Source organism: Berghia stephanieae, chromosome 2 (genome assembly GCF_034508935.2).
Source record: "Berghia stephanieae isolate SIO BIC M18660-M18661 chromosome 2, UCSD_Bste_1.3, whole genome shotgun sequence".
Lineage (NCBI taxonomy): Eukaryota > Metazoa > Mollusca > Gastropoda > Nudibranchia > Aeolidiidae > Berghia > Berghia stephanieae.
The window spans coordinates 47,616,087-47,631,119 of record NC_088361.1 but is presented as its reverse complement, the minus strand read 5'-3'; the positions used below and the strand labels follow the sequence as shown (position 1 = coordinate 47,631,119).

Genomic DNA, 15,033 nt, shown 5'->3' with positions numbered 1-15,033 from the left:
GAAAGGCCGAAGCTGAGAAGTTGGATGAAACATAGAAAACAAGGCTTTAAGTCAAGTCAAATCAATCTCCCCCTGCCTTGACGATTTCGACACTATTTATCGGACGTCGAACCGTAACCATTGTCAACTTAAACACAAATCGTGACCTGACACCCTAACTCAAAATGACGTCACGATATAAGTCAACGATCGCCAAAAGAAAGTCCAATTTGACTTGTCAATAAAAAGGGAACGAAATTAGCGCGCTCAGCTCTTTGTCATTGTTTTATTTTGTCACCCATTTTTATGAGTAGTTCTTACTAAATTGTATTAATCAGACTATTGACGTTTATTGGACATAGTCTCATCATTTTCTTAACAAAAAACAAAAAAAACCCAACAAAACAAAAAACAAAACAAAAAAACAAAACAAAACAAACAAAGTGTTACCTTTCATTAAAGAGTTGCCTTTCTTTAACGAGTTAATTTTCCATAAACAATTTGTTTTACTTAACGTGTTAACTTTCCTTAAATATTTCATTTTACTTAACGTGTTAACTTTCTCAAAGAGTTAACTATCCCTAACGATTTAACCTTCCTGAAAGAGTTAACCTTCGTAAAAGAGTTAATTTTCCTGAAATTGTTATCTATATTTGGCAAATATTAACATTCTAATTCCATTTTGATATCGAGTCAGACTATATCTGTTACAACTCTCACATCATCGCTAAACTCTGGACATCGTGCATTGGAGTCAGAGCTTGGAAACTGTTGCTGTTTACGTTTGACAAGGTAAAGTGGATTTTTTGTTGTAAAGTTTAAATTTTTTGTTTGTTTTGGAATCGACTCCATCGATGTGGTGTTAGTTTATAGGAGACATAATCTAACTAGAGATATTTATTAGACAAGGTAAAATTGATGTTTGAATATTTTAGTCTTCTTCTTCCATTCAGGCCAAAGCTTCAGGCTGAAGATTGTTTCGTAGTCTTTTCAGTAACAGGGGTTTTAGAGGAAAACAGGGAGTGATTTTTTGAAGTCATCAGTCGAAAGGGCTTGTTTACAAGTGGTTGGTAGGGAGTTCCAAAGTCGGATGGTGGAAGGGAAGAAAGAGTAAAGATGATGGATTGTTCTTGAATGGGGGATTTCAAAATTAAATGCTGAGTTTCTATTTTGTTGTTATTCCGTTTCAAATGGCTAGTTGGAATTTCGAGTTTTCGATTTTGTGCTTTGTGGAATACGAGGAGTTTGTTGATTGAACGTCTTTCATTTAGCGGTATCCATTGGAGATCGTTCATGAGCTGAGTTACGCTCATATCCCGCTCATAGTTTCCACTGACAAATCTGGCGGCCCGACGTTGGACTTTTTCTAGATCATTGATTTCTTGTGATGTGTGTGGGTACAAACTGAGCTACTATATTCCAGTATGGGCCTGACATATGTTTCATAGCTTTTCTTTTTCACAGATTACTGGCAGTGGCGGATGTGTCTGTTGAGGAAGGCCATGGTTCTATTAGCCTTAGTAGCTATGTTGGCAATATGCTTCTTCCACTTCATATTACTGTCCAGGGTCACGCCGAGGTATTTTGCATTCTCCACATCTTGTTTGGCTTCGTTATGGATTTCATAGTGGGACTCGATTATGTTTTTCTCTTTGTTCGTCACCCTGAGGACATGACACTTTTTGGGGTGGAATTCCATTTTCCATCTTGCCTCCCGGCACTGCAATTTTTTTAGATCTTGCTGTAGTATGACAGCATCGTTCTAGTTTTTTATTTCTCTGTACAAGAGGCTGCCATCTGCGAACAATTTCAATGTGGACCCCGGATGTAGACCTTCTGGCATATCATTGATGTAAATGACATACAGAAGAATCCCCTATATTTCATGTCTCCATATTTTAGTCTCCGGGTACACGACAGAGATAATTTGAGAATCTTAGCCGCAAAAATAAGATGAAAGGCCGAAGCTGAGAAGTTGAATGAAACATAGAAAACAAGGCTTTAAGTCAAGTCAAATCAATCTCCCCCTGCCTTGACGATTTTGACATTATTTATCGGACGTCGAGCCGTAACCATTGTCAACTTAAAAACAAACCGTCTAGCAATATGTAACCAATAAATTAGTTATACAGGATCCTTGTTAAATCAATACTTCTTTACAACTGTGGAACTTGGGCACTAACAACAAAAAGCGAAGAAGATAAGTTAGATGCCTTCCATTGGAACCAGCTGAGGAGAATTCTAGATATCCACTTCCCAACCAAAATAAGTAACACACAAATGCGAAGAAATACCGCTGTCGATTTAAATTTTGGAAGCAAGATGAAGACTCTTTGGACAAATCTAAAGATGAGACAGAGATATTCCAGCTAATAAGGCAATGGCGTTATTCTTTACACCAAGCGGCCATAACAAACAAAGACAGACCCACAACAAGCATATAATATACACTACGATAAATAAAGACCCAAGAACCGAGATGCGAAAAGGATTTAGAACACCTGAGATCCATCACAGCAGATCGTCATCAGTGGAAAGAACTCACTCAAAAAATCAGAGAAGCTGCCAAAGCGTCCTAGTCCGAAGATTAGGAGACGATCGGCAATAAGTCGAGTACGTCAACATAATATGCAACCAATCGCGTTTATCGGGTGTTACTTGAATCGAGACAAAATCAGATTAGAGTTAGACATTGTAAAGTTGATTTCTATTCTTTTTTTTTATTACTTTGTAACCAATAGCGACTATTATGTAGTTATTTTAAAATTAAGAAATTAAGGAGCAGGCACCGGTGTAAGCTAAATAAAGAACTGAACAAGTGTGTATGAAAGATGACAAACAAAGCAAGAAAGAAAAAATACAAGAAAATATCCATCCCAAAAAATCAGTCGACCTCGACTGGGGATCGAATTTCAGACTTTCTGGTGACTGGTCAGACGTGCTACCGTTACACAGTGTCTGGCACATTTCATACACCTTTGTTCAGTTCTTTATCCGTATTGTTACCTTATTCGAGACCTACCCAGACGAGTGATATTCTGTACAAAGGTAAAGTTGATGTTTTTCGATTTTATTTACTATCTGAGAATCAGCAATTTTTGCAGGGAAATAAATGTTATTACCCAGAGACCAGCGATAACATCGTTCTACACTGTCAAGCACCTAACTTGAAGGTGGCTGTGAAACAGTTGTTAGGGCGGAGGAAGACTTTCGAAGCTACTACTACTACTACTACTACTACTACTACTACTATTACTACTACTATTACTACTACAACTACTACTACTACTACTACTACTACTACTACTACTACTATCTACTACTACTACTACTACTACTACTACTATTACTACTCTATACTACTACTACTAATACTACTACTACTATATACTACTTCATACTATACTACTACTACTACTACTACTACTACTTACTACTACTACTACTATACTACTACTACTACTACTACTACCACAAGAACAACAAAAACTACTACTACTACTACTACTACTACTACTACTACTACTACTACTACTACTACTACTACTACTATTACTACTCCTAATACTACTACTAATACTACTGCTACTTTTACTACTATACTTACTACTACTACTACTATATTCTACTACTACTACTACTATACTACACAAATACTACATACTACTACTATCTACTACTACTACTACATACTACTATACTACTACTATACTATACTATACAATAAACATACTACTACTATACTACTACTACTATACTACTATAAATATACTACTTACTACTACTACTACTACTACTACTACTTACTACTATACTACATACTATACTACTACTATACTACTTACTAACTATACTACTACTACTACTACTACTACTACTACTATTACTACTACTACTACTACTACTACACAAGAACTACATACTACTACTACTACTACTACTACTACTACTACTACTACTATACTAACTCCTACTACTACTACAACTACTACTACTACTACTACTACTACTACTACTACTACTACTACTACTACTACTATAGAAGCTCACAACATTACCATCCGGAAGTATAACGGACCAACACACAAAACTGTTTGTAACGTCATTATTTAGTTTGCAGACCTAGTGACTTGTCTTTAGTAGTAATCAAGGAAACAAGTCATCCCATTGGTTGAATATTGAATACAACTCACGATTTGTTTCCTTTTGTTGCCAAAGACTTGACTTTTGACGTCATCTTTTGGTCAATGTCAGGCTATAAGTTAACGATGGCCACGATGAGCGATGGTGTAGTCTCACGTCTTGCTTGAAAAGTCAAGCAATATTAAGCGTGTTCAGTCACCGGATAGGTAAGCGTGATTGTGGAAATTGATATTCTGGTCCCACTGCTATGTCCTCGGTTGGGTCAGGCTCTTTACTAAGATTACTACACTTCACTCAGATGTGAATGACTACCTGGCTATGTATAGTGACGAATAATGATAAAGGAGTGTTGTACGAAATTGACTCCTCACAGGCGACTGGTACTGTATGAAATAGAAATAAGGTTCCTCGTGGCCTGATGCGGGAAATAAAATTAAATGGTACATTGTGAATCGAATTGAGTAGATAGATCCGTGTAATATTTTTCATTTCATTCATTTCAGGAATATTATCTGGACGAAAAAAAAATGAAACTTATTTTGATCATAGCTACCGTCTGTCACGTGGTGTTAGGGGAGCGGCTTTGCTGCCTGCATGGAAAATTTACAGTCACCAGAACGTCGGATGTTGGAGTTAAAGGAGCTATTATAGCTGATTTTGATAAGGGGATTGTTTACGAGCATGTCGAGTCAAAAGCCATGGAAGTTATCTTTGACACAAAAAATAATATATTACACGGTTTTCCACTCGAGAAGTCGTGTTTTCAAGTCCCCTACGTTGCCCACGAATTCAAGAACGTTTGTGAACTTGACTACACAGTTATTCCCAACCCTTTGTATACAGACCGGGAGGTAAGTTTATTATATTAGACACCATATTATCTAGATATGGGGCGGCTTGGTGTTTTCCACATTTAATTTTGGTTCCCAGCAGAGAAGAAAAGTGTGATATCAAAAAACTGTTTCCCACTTCATTGAAATTTTAAAATAAATAACTAAATAAATAATAATAATAATAATAATAATAATAATAATAATAATAATAATAATAATAATAATAATAATAATAATATTAATAATAATAATAATGATAATAATAATAATAATAATAATAATAATAATAATAATAATAATAATAATAATAATAATAATAATAATAATAATAATAATAATAATAATAATAATAATAATAATAAATTCCCTTAATTCGTCCCCAAGGGGAAATTTGTCTTTATGGTCTACTCCAAGGGAAGACTGGAATAACCCAGGTGTCAGCCGCAGTCCAGCTCCGCAAAGTGAGCGAGGGCGAGCTGACTTATTAGGGTCGCACAACTAGGCAGGTAGTCGAACTCGGTACCTTTTGGGTACGAAGCAAAGACCTTGGAAAAGGCTCTTTTGATTCACAATCAATCACCGAAATCGTGTATAAAATGAGTACTTGGCCGTTAACAGCGTTGTCCCTGTCCGAAAAAAAAAAAGGTTTAATATGACCACCACCACCACCACCACCACCACCACCACCACCACCACAACCACCACCACCACCACCACCACCGCCACCACCACCACCACCACCACCACCACCATCATCACCACCACCACCATCATCATCACCACCATCATCACTACCATCACCACCACCACCATCACCACCACCATCATCATCACCACCACCACCACCATCACAACCGATACCAACACCACCACCATCATCACCACCATCATCACTACCATCACCATCACCACCACCACCATCACCACCATCACAATCACCACCATCACCACCACCACCATCACCACCATCACCACCACCATCATCATCACTACCACCACCACCATCACCACCGCCACCAACACCACCATCACAATCACCACCACCATCAGCAGCACCACCACCACCACAATCATCACCAGCAGCACCACCACCACCATCACCAGCATCACCACCACCATCACCATCATCACCACCACCATCACCACCACCACCACCACCACCACCACCACCACCACCATCACCAGAATCACCACCATCATCACCATCATCACCACCACCATCACCACCACCACCACCACCACCACCACCATCACCACCGCCACCAACACTACCATCACAATCACCACCACCACCACAATCATCACCACCACCACCATCACCATCATCACCACCACCACCACCACAATCATCACCACCACCATCACCACCATCACCACCACCACCACCACCACCACCATCACCACCACCACCACCACCACCACCACAATCATCACCACCACCACCATCATCATCATCACCACCACCACCACCACCACCACCACCACCACCACCACCACCACCATCACAACCATAGATATAAATTATTATGATTTCTGACAGGGTGTGACCACATGGCGATTCAGTGATAATGGCTTTGACATAAACTGGACATTTGACCAAGGGTGTCACCCATTGATGTCTAATTACACTAGTCCATCGGGGAGGACTAGGGTCTATCATTGGAAAAATCTTGACAACGACATTGAAGATGACCCTGTTCTTGACATGAGATGTGAAAAAGAAGAATAAAAATGTAAGTAATTTTCATTACCCAAAAAAAAAATGTTCCTATAGCTCAGCTGGTAGAGCAGTCGCTGCACACGCTAAGGGACCAAGATCGATCTGCGGTGCAGTCGAGATTTGTTCTGTCCACCCTCCCCCCCTCCTTGTGCAATCAGTAGTGAATGGGTAGCTGAGTCTGTTAGATTTGGCGGGAAGTGCTTTGCGATAGTATTGCGTCATATCCTATTGTCCGTTTCACGTTATAGAAACTGGGATAAACTCCGGCTCCATGGGCCTAATGGCTCTGAAGGACTACTTATTTATATATACTTCTAAATAATTTGTTTTTAGTTTGTCTTTTGGAACCTAAATTATAGATTTTCTAAGCTTCCGATTTGAGCTTTTATATAGGGCTATATCCACTAAAACTCAAAGTGCTTTATTTTATGGGCTCATTGTTGTAATGGAAATCACACAAAAATTACGCAAAATATTGCCCATTACTCCAATGTTAAACTAGGCCCATAAGTGGATTCAGTTGTCAGACCTGCATACTATATATGTTCACACATTGAACTAGCCCATATAGCCGCTCTTATTGGCTGGTCTGATAATCTAACGCAATTTTGGGCTGCATTTAACATTGCTGTAAAAATGAACAACTTCTTACATTGGTTTGAGAGTATTTCCATTCCGACAAAGCTTCCGTCATAATTTGGGATATTGGACCTGGAGATGAATATACGTTGGCTTTTCTTTTAAGATCATTGTTTTCATCAACAGGTTTGGACCAGGCATGAAACAAGATGGAGACATCCAGTGAAGAACGTCAATATCCAGTACAAAAATGTCAGTGCATGACATGGTCAGTCGGAGGGTGAAAATTTTGGGTTAGCAATCTTTTCATTAACTGAAAGAATATGCTCCCCGGAGCATTTTAATCTTTATTTGAAGTAAATCGGGTGATTTTTCATGAAGTTATTGTCAGATGTATGTATTCGTTTATTACTAGCAGATTAGATTATTGCAATGCCCTTCTCATTGGTTGTCAAAGTAGTTTAATTCATCAACTACAAAAAAATTCAAAATAAAGCGGCTAGACTTATAAAATTAACGAAAAAAAAGAGATCATATAACACCAGTTCTCCAGGAATTGCACTGGCTTCCTGTGAAGTATAGGATAGAATTTGAGATGTTGTGCTATGTTTTTAGATGTCTGGATGGATTGGCACCTGAATATTTGCAGGAACTGATTAAAAAGTATGAACCCACTCGAAATTTAAGATCATCTCAGTCCTAAGTTCTAAAAGTTGCCACCTCAAAATCCACTTTCGGTGCAAAAACCTCATAGCTCCACGCCTATGGAACACACTTAGTCCTCGGACAAAGTCCTGTGAAAATTTATCATCTTTCAGGAAATGTCTGAAGACTGAGTTGTTCCTTGACGCTTATTTTTCATGAAATATATGTTGCTTAGATTTTGTTTTTGTATGCATGCTTATTATGTATCATGTGGTGTCGTGATTTTTAATTTTGTAGTTTTTAAACATTTTTATTTTTATTATGTAAAGCGCCGCAGAGCACGATTAACGTGGATGTTTAGGCGCTATATAAATTCATTATTTACTTACTTATTTACTTAAAGGTATCCAGCAACTTATCTAAAATTTCATACTTTTCAACTTGACTAGCTGTTAGAAAAATATTTTGAAGTGAAATTTAGCTTTAATATTTCATGAAGATGTACAAAAAGGGTTGATTTAATCATTTATGACAAGAACTCATTTTTGAAAAAAAAATTGACCTTCTAACTAAACTTGGCAATATCTCAGTTCAAACGAGTTCACCATCTGACTAATTATGTCATTCATTATAAAACAAAACATTTCTTTGATTTTTCAAATAAAATGAGGACAAGGAAATGACAGATGTTTTTCGTCTTTGTTCAACATTTAAAAAAAAACAAACTTAGAGCTGTTTGATTTGAATTGGGTGTGTGTCTGATGATGATGATAATGATGATGATGATGATGATGATGATGATGATGATGATGATGATGATGATGATGATGATGATGATGATGATGATGATGGTGATGATGGGGATAATTATGATAATGATGATGATGATGATGATGATGATGATGATGATGATGATGGTGATGATGGGGATAATTATGATAATGATGATGATGATGACGACGATAATGATGGTGCACACTAGTACAAGATAAAAATGTGAAAATATGTGTACATCTACTACAGTGTCGGAAAAAGCAACGAAAAAATACAAGGAAATAAATCATCTAGCTGCCTTGACTTGAGATAGAAACTCAGACCTTGTGGTTATTTAACATTTGCGTTACCATTAAACCACAGAGATTAGAAGGTTTCAGATTTGATTCCTAACCAAAAAGGTTTCCCTTGGTATAGAAACTCAGACCTTATGGTTACTAAACATACGCGCTACCATTACACGACAGAGATTAGAAGGATTCAGGTTTGATTCCCAACCGAGGAATACTGACTTGGGATAGACACTCGGAGCTTATGACTACTAAACAGACGCGCTACCATTACACCACATAGATTAGAAGGTTTCAGATTTTATTCCCAAGGAATGCTGACATGGGATAGAAACTCTACCTTATGATTACTAAACATACGCGCTACCATTACACCACATAGATTAGAAGGTTTCAGATTTTATTCCCAAGGAATGCTGACATGGGATAGAAACTCTACCTTATGATTACTAAACATACGCGCTACCATCTCACCACATAGATTAGGTTTGATTCCCAACCAATGAACCCTGAATAAGGTGAGAGAATGCGAGTAAAGAGCCTTCTCCAAGGACGTACTGTCGGATAATTTTTCTCATTATTCGCCGTACGGTCGGATAATTTTTCTCATTATTCGGTCGTACAGTCCTATTATTTTTTCTCATTATTCGGCCGTACGCTCGGATAATTTTTGTCATTATTCGAACGTATGGTCGGATAACTTTTGTTATTATTCGGCCGTATATATAGTCCGATAATTTTTTCATTATTCGGCCGGAAGGTCTGTAAATTTTTCTCATTATTCGTGCGTACGGTCGGATAACTTTTTTCATTATTCGGGCGTACGGTCGGATAATTGAATAAGTGTCCGTAGACAACGTTGTCTCTGCTAGAAAGACTGTATTATCGCATAACAGGCGTCATGTCGCGTCCGATGTGTTAAGCACGTGATGGTGTTCGTGAGGGACCCTTTGTAAATCGCTTTGAGCACGCTTAGCGGATATGCTCTATATAAAAGATCATGTTCTTTTGGTTTGGTTTTAATCTGCAACTAGATGTTGATAAAATGAGATAATCATTTTAATTCCCTCTATGATCTCTTTTTTAAATACTACCACTACTACTACTACTACTACTACTACTACTACTACTACTACTACTACTACTACTACTACTACTACTACTACTACTACTATAAGTAACAATAACAATAATAATAATAATAATAATAATAATAATAATAATAATAATAATAATAATAATAATAATAATAATAATAATAATAATAATAATAATAATAATAAATAATAATAATAATTGCCAACAAAAATGGAAATCTTTCAGACGTCAGCTAAGGCCAATATAACCTTAGAATTTTTGTTTTTGTATTCATGGGTTTTATGGCGTTTGCAACGCATTTAGGTCATATCGGCGCCAGTAAAAAAAAGGAAAACGGAGTAATAAATAAAAAGTTCAAGAATTACAGTAAAAGCACCCGAGAATAAGTAAGACAAAATGGGAATTAGTTCAAATAGGGAACAGGTGTAGATTCCAAGAGCACACTATCAGTGTTACACAGTACGTCCCTTCTCCATCGCCATTTTGTCACCTTTCCGCCAGTTGACTTCCGCTTTCTTTTTCTGGTGATCTAAAATTAGTAACGATGCGGTCGGATAATTGTTCCCATTATGCGGTCGTACGGTCGAATAATCACTCCGATTTTGATATTAGGTAAACGCTATCTAGGATAAGAAAATGTACTCTCTCGATCTCTCTATCTCTCTCTCACTCTCTCTCTCTGTCTGTCTCTCTTCATCTCTCTCTCTCAATCTTTTTTTCTCTCATTCTTTATATATATATATATATATATATATATATATATATATATATATATATATTATATATACACACACACATCTCGCTCCCTCCCTCCCTCTCTCTTTCTGTCACTCTCCTCTCTCTCTCTCTCTCTCTCTCTCTCTCTCTCTCTCTCTCTCTCTCTCTCTCTCTCTCTCTTTTCTTCTTTTTTCTTCCTGACACCTTCTCTCTCTCTCCCACTTTCTTTCTTTCGGACTTTCTCTCTCCACCTCCCAAACCTCTACCTACAATAAAAAAAAGGGGGGGGGGTTGGATGGGGGGGGGGGGGGGTGAGGGGATGGGGCGGGGGCAGGGGGGGGGGGGTTCGCAGGTCGCTAATGTTAGGGCTCAGGACACGGTGTTATTCTGGTGTGTTTTGACGGAGGCAAAGATTCGGACGGCTGTCTGTAAAACAAAAACAAGACTCGGAAATTGATTTCTCTGAGCCCAGTCAACTCTAGTCATGCCAGGCCAAAACACGTCTTTCAGCCAAAAAAAAAAAAAAAAAAAAAAAAAAAAATCTTCCTAACCAGTCAACGCATATTCTCTGGTTATTTCATTGTTTTATTAAACAAACCACGACTTTTTAAAATTTGGTCAGAAAAATCGTCCTTCAATCAAATATCGATCGATTTAAATAACCCTCATCTCGGCAACAAAAAACCCCCAAAAAACAACTCTCAAACTAAAGACTTTAATCAAGACTTCGCGAAGATTTCTGGCCAAATTTTAAAATTCGCGTTTTTCTTGAATGCGGCAGTTAACTATCTTGTTAATGGAATAAAATGACATATCTAATTGTCAAAAAGTCTGAAATATGAAACGTATAGGAAGTCCCGGGTTCATCGTTTGTTGACAGGTTTGGGGTTATTTTAAGATCTGCTTTCTGTTCCATTATATTTTATATTCATATTTAATGAATGAATCAGTGAGACATGTCATTTTTTAATGTTTAATATAATGTTTTTAGTATTTGATTTATGTGCAAAGTATTTTTTTTAAAAATTATTAAGTCGGTGAAAAGCCTTAAAGGGCTTACTGATTTTAAATCAGATTTTATTAAGAAAATATATATTATTATCTTTTCAAATCATTACTTTCAAACTTTGTTGTCATTTTCAATAGTTGTTGCCATGTATAAAAAATGTGTGCATAATGTGTATTTTAACCGACAATAAATAAATAATGTATTCATTTCCTCGATCTATATTTGCAATAAGAGTAATATAACAATATTTTCCTGGTCAAAACGAAGAAAAAACTGTTTTGTGAGAGCAGATGAGCTCTCGAGTTCTAATCTAGACACCATTTCTGCCTTTCTCTAAAAATATCTGACACGAAAATTTGTCCTAATCTATCAAAATGACCCCCATCTTGTCCGAAAATCTTAATTTTAATTCTTTGAGCACCGAGGTTATATTCGCATTTCCGTCACAAAATGGCTGGCACCTGATTGAGGCAGCATGAAATGACAAGCTAAGACAAAGCGACATTCGAAATCGACGCAAAATCTCAATTAAAATACCCGCAAGGGCCAATGGGCATGATCTATATTAACTTTCCATGTGCTCGAGGTCATTGGTCACATTGCAAAATGTGCTCAAAGTGACCCACTTAGTGAAAAGTGTTCACAGCTTTTAAATATCTAACATCACGATTAGTCATTTTATTCAGCTTGGCACATGGGTATGCTTACAACTTTCATAAACAAAGCAGCGTGTTTACATTTGATAAGATATATCCAATCGTTGGAGAGCAACAAATCATGTGATTGATGACCTGGTTGAACGAAAACATGAATATAGATCGCTCCCATTAATGAAAGTGATACCATTGGTTCGTTTGATAGTACTTTTGTAGAAACTTGGATTGGATTACATTATTTTTTATTTTTTTTTGCCTTTCAAGACCGGCCGCACTGTGCGGCAAACGGCCTGTAGAACAGATTCTGCTCTGGCAGCACAGTAGTGCCACCAATGGCGCTGAAAGAGTTAAACATTGGACTTGAATGACGTATTCAGGGAAGTTCCATTTGACAAGATGAGGGTCATTTAAATCGATCGATATTTGAGGGACGAGTTTTCTGGCCAAATTTCATGTTGCACAGTGCGTCAGATTTAATTTAAAGGAGTGGGGAGGGTGAGATCGGGGTAGGGGATATGGAGGGAGGCGGTTGTGTATACAATTCTGACGCATATCATTCTAATGAAGATGCTAGTTGGTCTCTGACAACATGGCGGCGTTATATTGAAACTTTCCTTGTCATGGTGAGAGTTAGCTACTACAGTCACGACTCGTTATGACGAACCTCAGCAACTTGAATACCTAGCTACATATTCGGGCATATTGATGAATTAAGGAAGGGATGGTTATAACGTTAGTTGTGGTCGCTTGTGTTGTTACTCTTCTTGTTCTTCTCGTTCTTCTTCTTATTATTATTCTAGTCTTCTTTGAATATGATGTATTATGCGCTATGAGTATGAGTATCTAGGCATGCGATTATGGACCGATGTGTACTCTTTGCAGGTCAGATAACCCAACATTTTATGGGTTCATTGTTGTAATGGAAATACTCTCAAACCAACGCAAAATAATATCTCTTCCATTACGACAATGTTAAATCAAGCCCGGGGCTCTCGATACATCGGTTGGTAGAGCACTCGCTTCACAATCAAAGGGCCCGAGATCGATCCCGTGTGCAGTCGGTATATTTTTCAAAAACCCATGTCCACCCATCAGTTATTGGGTAGCTGGGTCTGTTAGATCCGACGGAAAGTATTTTGCGACAAACTAGCGTCATATCCACAAGCAACTGCAATTGTCCGTGTCACGCTACAGAAACCGGGATAAACTCCGGCTCTTTGGGCCTCATGGCCCGGAAGGACTACTTTTTAAACTTTAATTCAAGCCTATAATTGCCTTGCGCTATCAGACTTGCAAATAAGCGCACGTTGTTATGGAGCAAGTTGCTTGGATTATTGAGAGTTGACTGTGTAAGGTTACAGAGAGGACACACGGGGATTGTAATATTGGATTGGTCAATATTATTAAGTGACGGGTGGTCATAGTTGAAAGAGACAGGAGAGGGGGAGGGGGGGGGGGGGGGGAGACGAGAGAAAGTGGAAAGAGAGAGGAAAGGGTAAGTGAAAGAAAGAAATAAATAAAGAAAGAAAGAGAGATAGATAGATAGATAGAGAGATAGAAAGAGAAGGTGTGTGTGTGTGTGTGTGTGTGTGTGTGTGTGTGTGAGAGAGAGAGAGAGAGTGAGTGAGAGAGAGAGAGATAATGAAAATATGAAAGATAGGGAGAAAGAGAGACAGATATAAAAAAGTCAGGGGGAGAAAAAGAAAGAGGAAATGAGTGAGGAGGGGAGGAGGAGAAAGAAAGAAAGAAAGAAAGAGAGCGATAGAGAGAGAGAGAGAGAGAGAGAGAGAGAGAGAGAGAGAGAGAGAGAGAGAGAGAGAGAGAGAGAGCAAGAGAGAGAGAGAGAGAGAAAGGAAGAGAGAAAGACAGATATTGAGAGAGAATGAGAGATAGAAAGAGAGAGAGAGAGCTGGTCTATCGCAAAGTACTTTCTGCCAGATCTAACAGTCCCAGTTACCCAATCACTGCTGGGAGGACTGATGGGTCTCGGCGGCTTCAACCAGGATCGAACTGTCTGTCTCTCTCTCGCTTTGCATGCGACTCGAGCGCTCAAGCCAACTGAGCTACTGGAAACCCCAGATGAATTAAAAGGGAGTTGAAATAATGATTAAGATTGACAGGTCAAATTACCCATGGCTGGAGACTGGTGGATGGGGGGGGGGGGGGGGGGGGGGGTGGGGTGGCAGGAACCTTGTGGGCTCATGAATGAGAGAAAGAGAGAGAGAGAGAGAGAGAGAGAGAGAGAGAGAGAGAGAGAGAGAATGGGAGAGAGAGAGAAGGGAGAGAGAGAGAAAAAAGGGAGAGAGAGGAGAGAGAGGGAGAGAGAGAGAAAGAAAGGGAGAGAGAGAGGAAGAGAGGGAGAGGGAGAGAAAGAAAGGGAGAGAAGAAGAGAGGGAGAGAGAGAGAGAAGAGAGAGAGAGAGATGGAATGAGAAAGAGAGAGAGAGAGAAAGAGAGGAGAGGAGGAGAGAAGGGAGAGAGAGAGAGAGAGAGAGAGAGAGGAGAGAGGGAGGAGAGAGACGGGGGGGGGGGGGGGGTGAAGAGAATGTGTACGTGATACTGGGTGCTGAGAGTTTAAAAAAAAATACTCA

At 38.5% G+C, this 15,033-nt stretch overlaps 1 protein-coding gene across 1 annotated transcript; it reads left to right on the top strand.

Moving 5' to 3' along the window:
* Positions 1-658: 658 nt before the first annotated feature.
* On the top strand, positions 659-7,781 carry LOC144965039 (uncharacterized). Its single transcript, XM_078899912.1, has 4 exons — positions 659-771; positions 4,626-4,973; positions 6,496-6,688; positions 7,441-7,781. The coding sequence occupies exons 2-3, from the start codon at positions 4,650-4,652 to the stop codon at positions 6,682-6,684; spliced, it is 513 nt and encodes a 170-aa protein (XP_078756038.1). The 5' UTR covers positions 659-771; positions 4,626-4,649; the 3' UTR covers positions 6,685-6,688; positions 7,441-7,781.
* Positions 7,782-15,033: the final 7,252 nt, after the last annotated feature.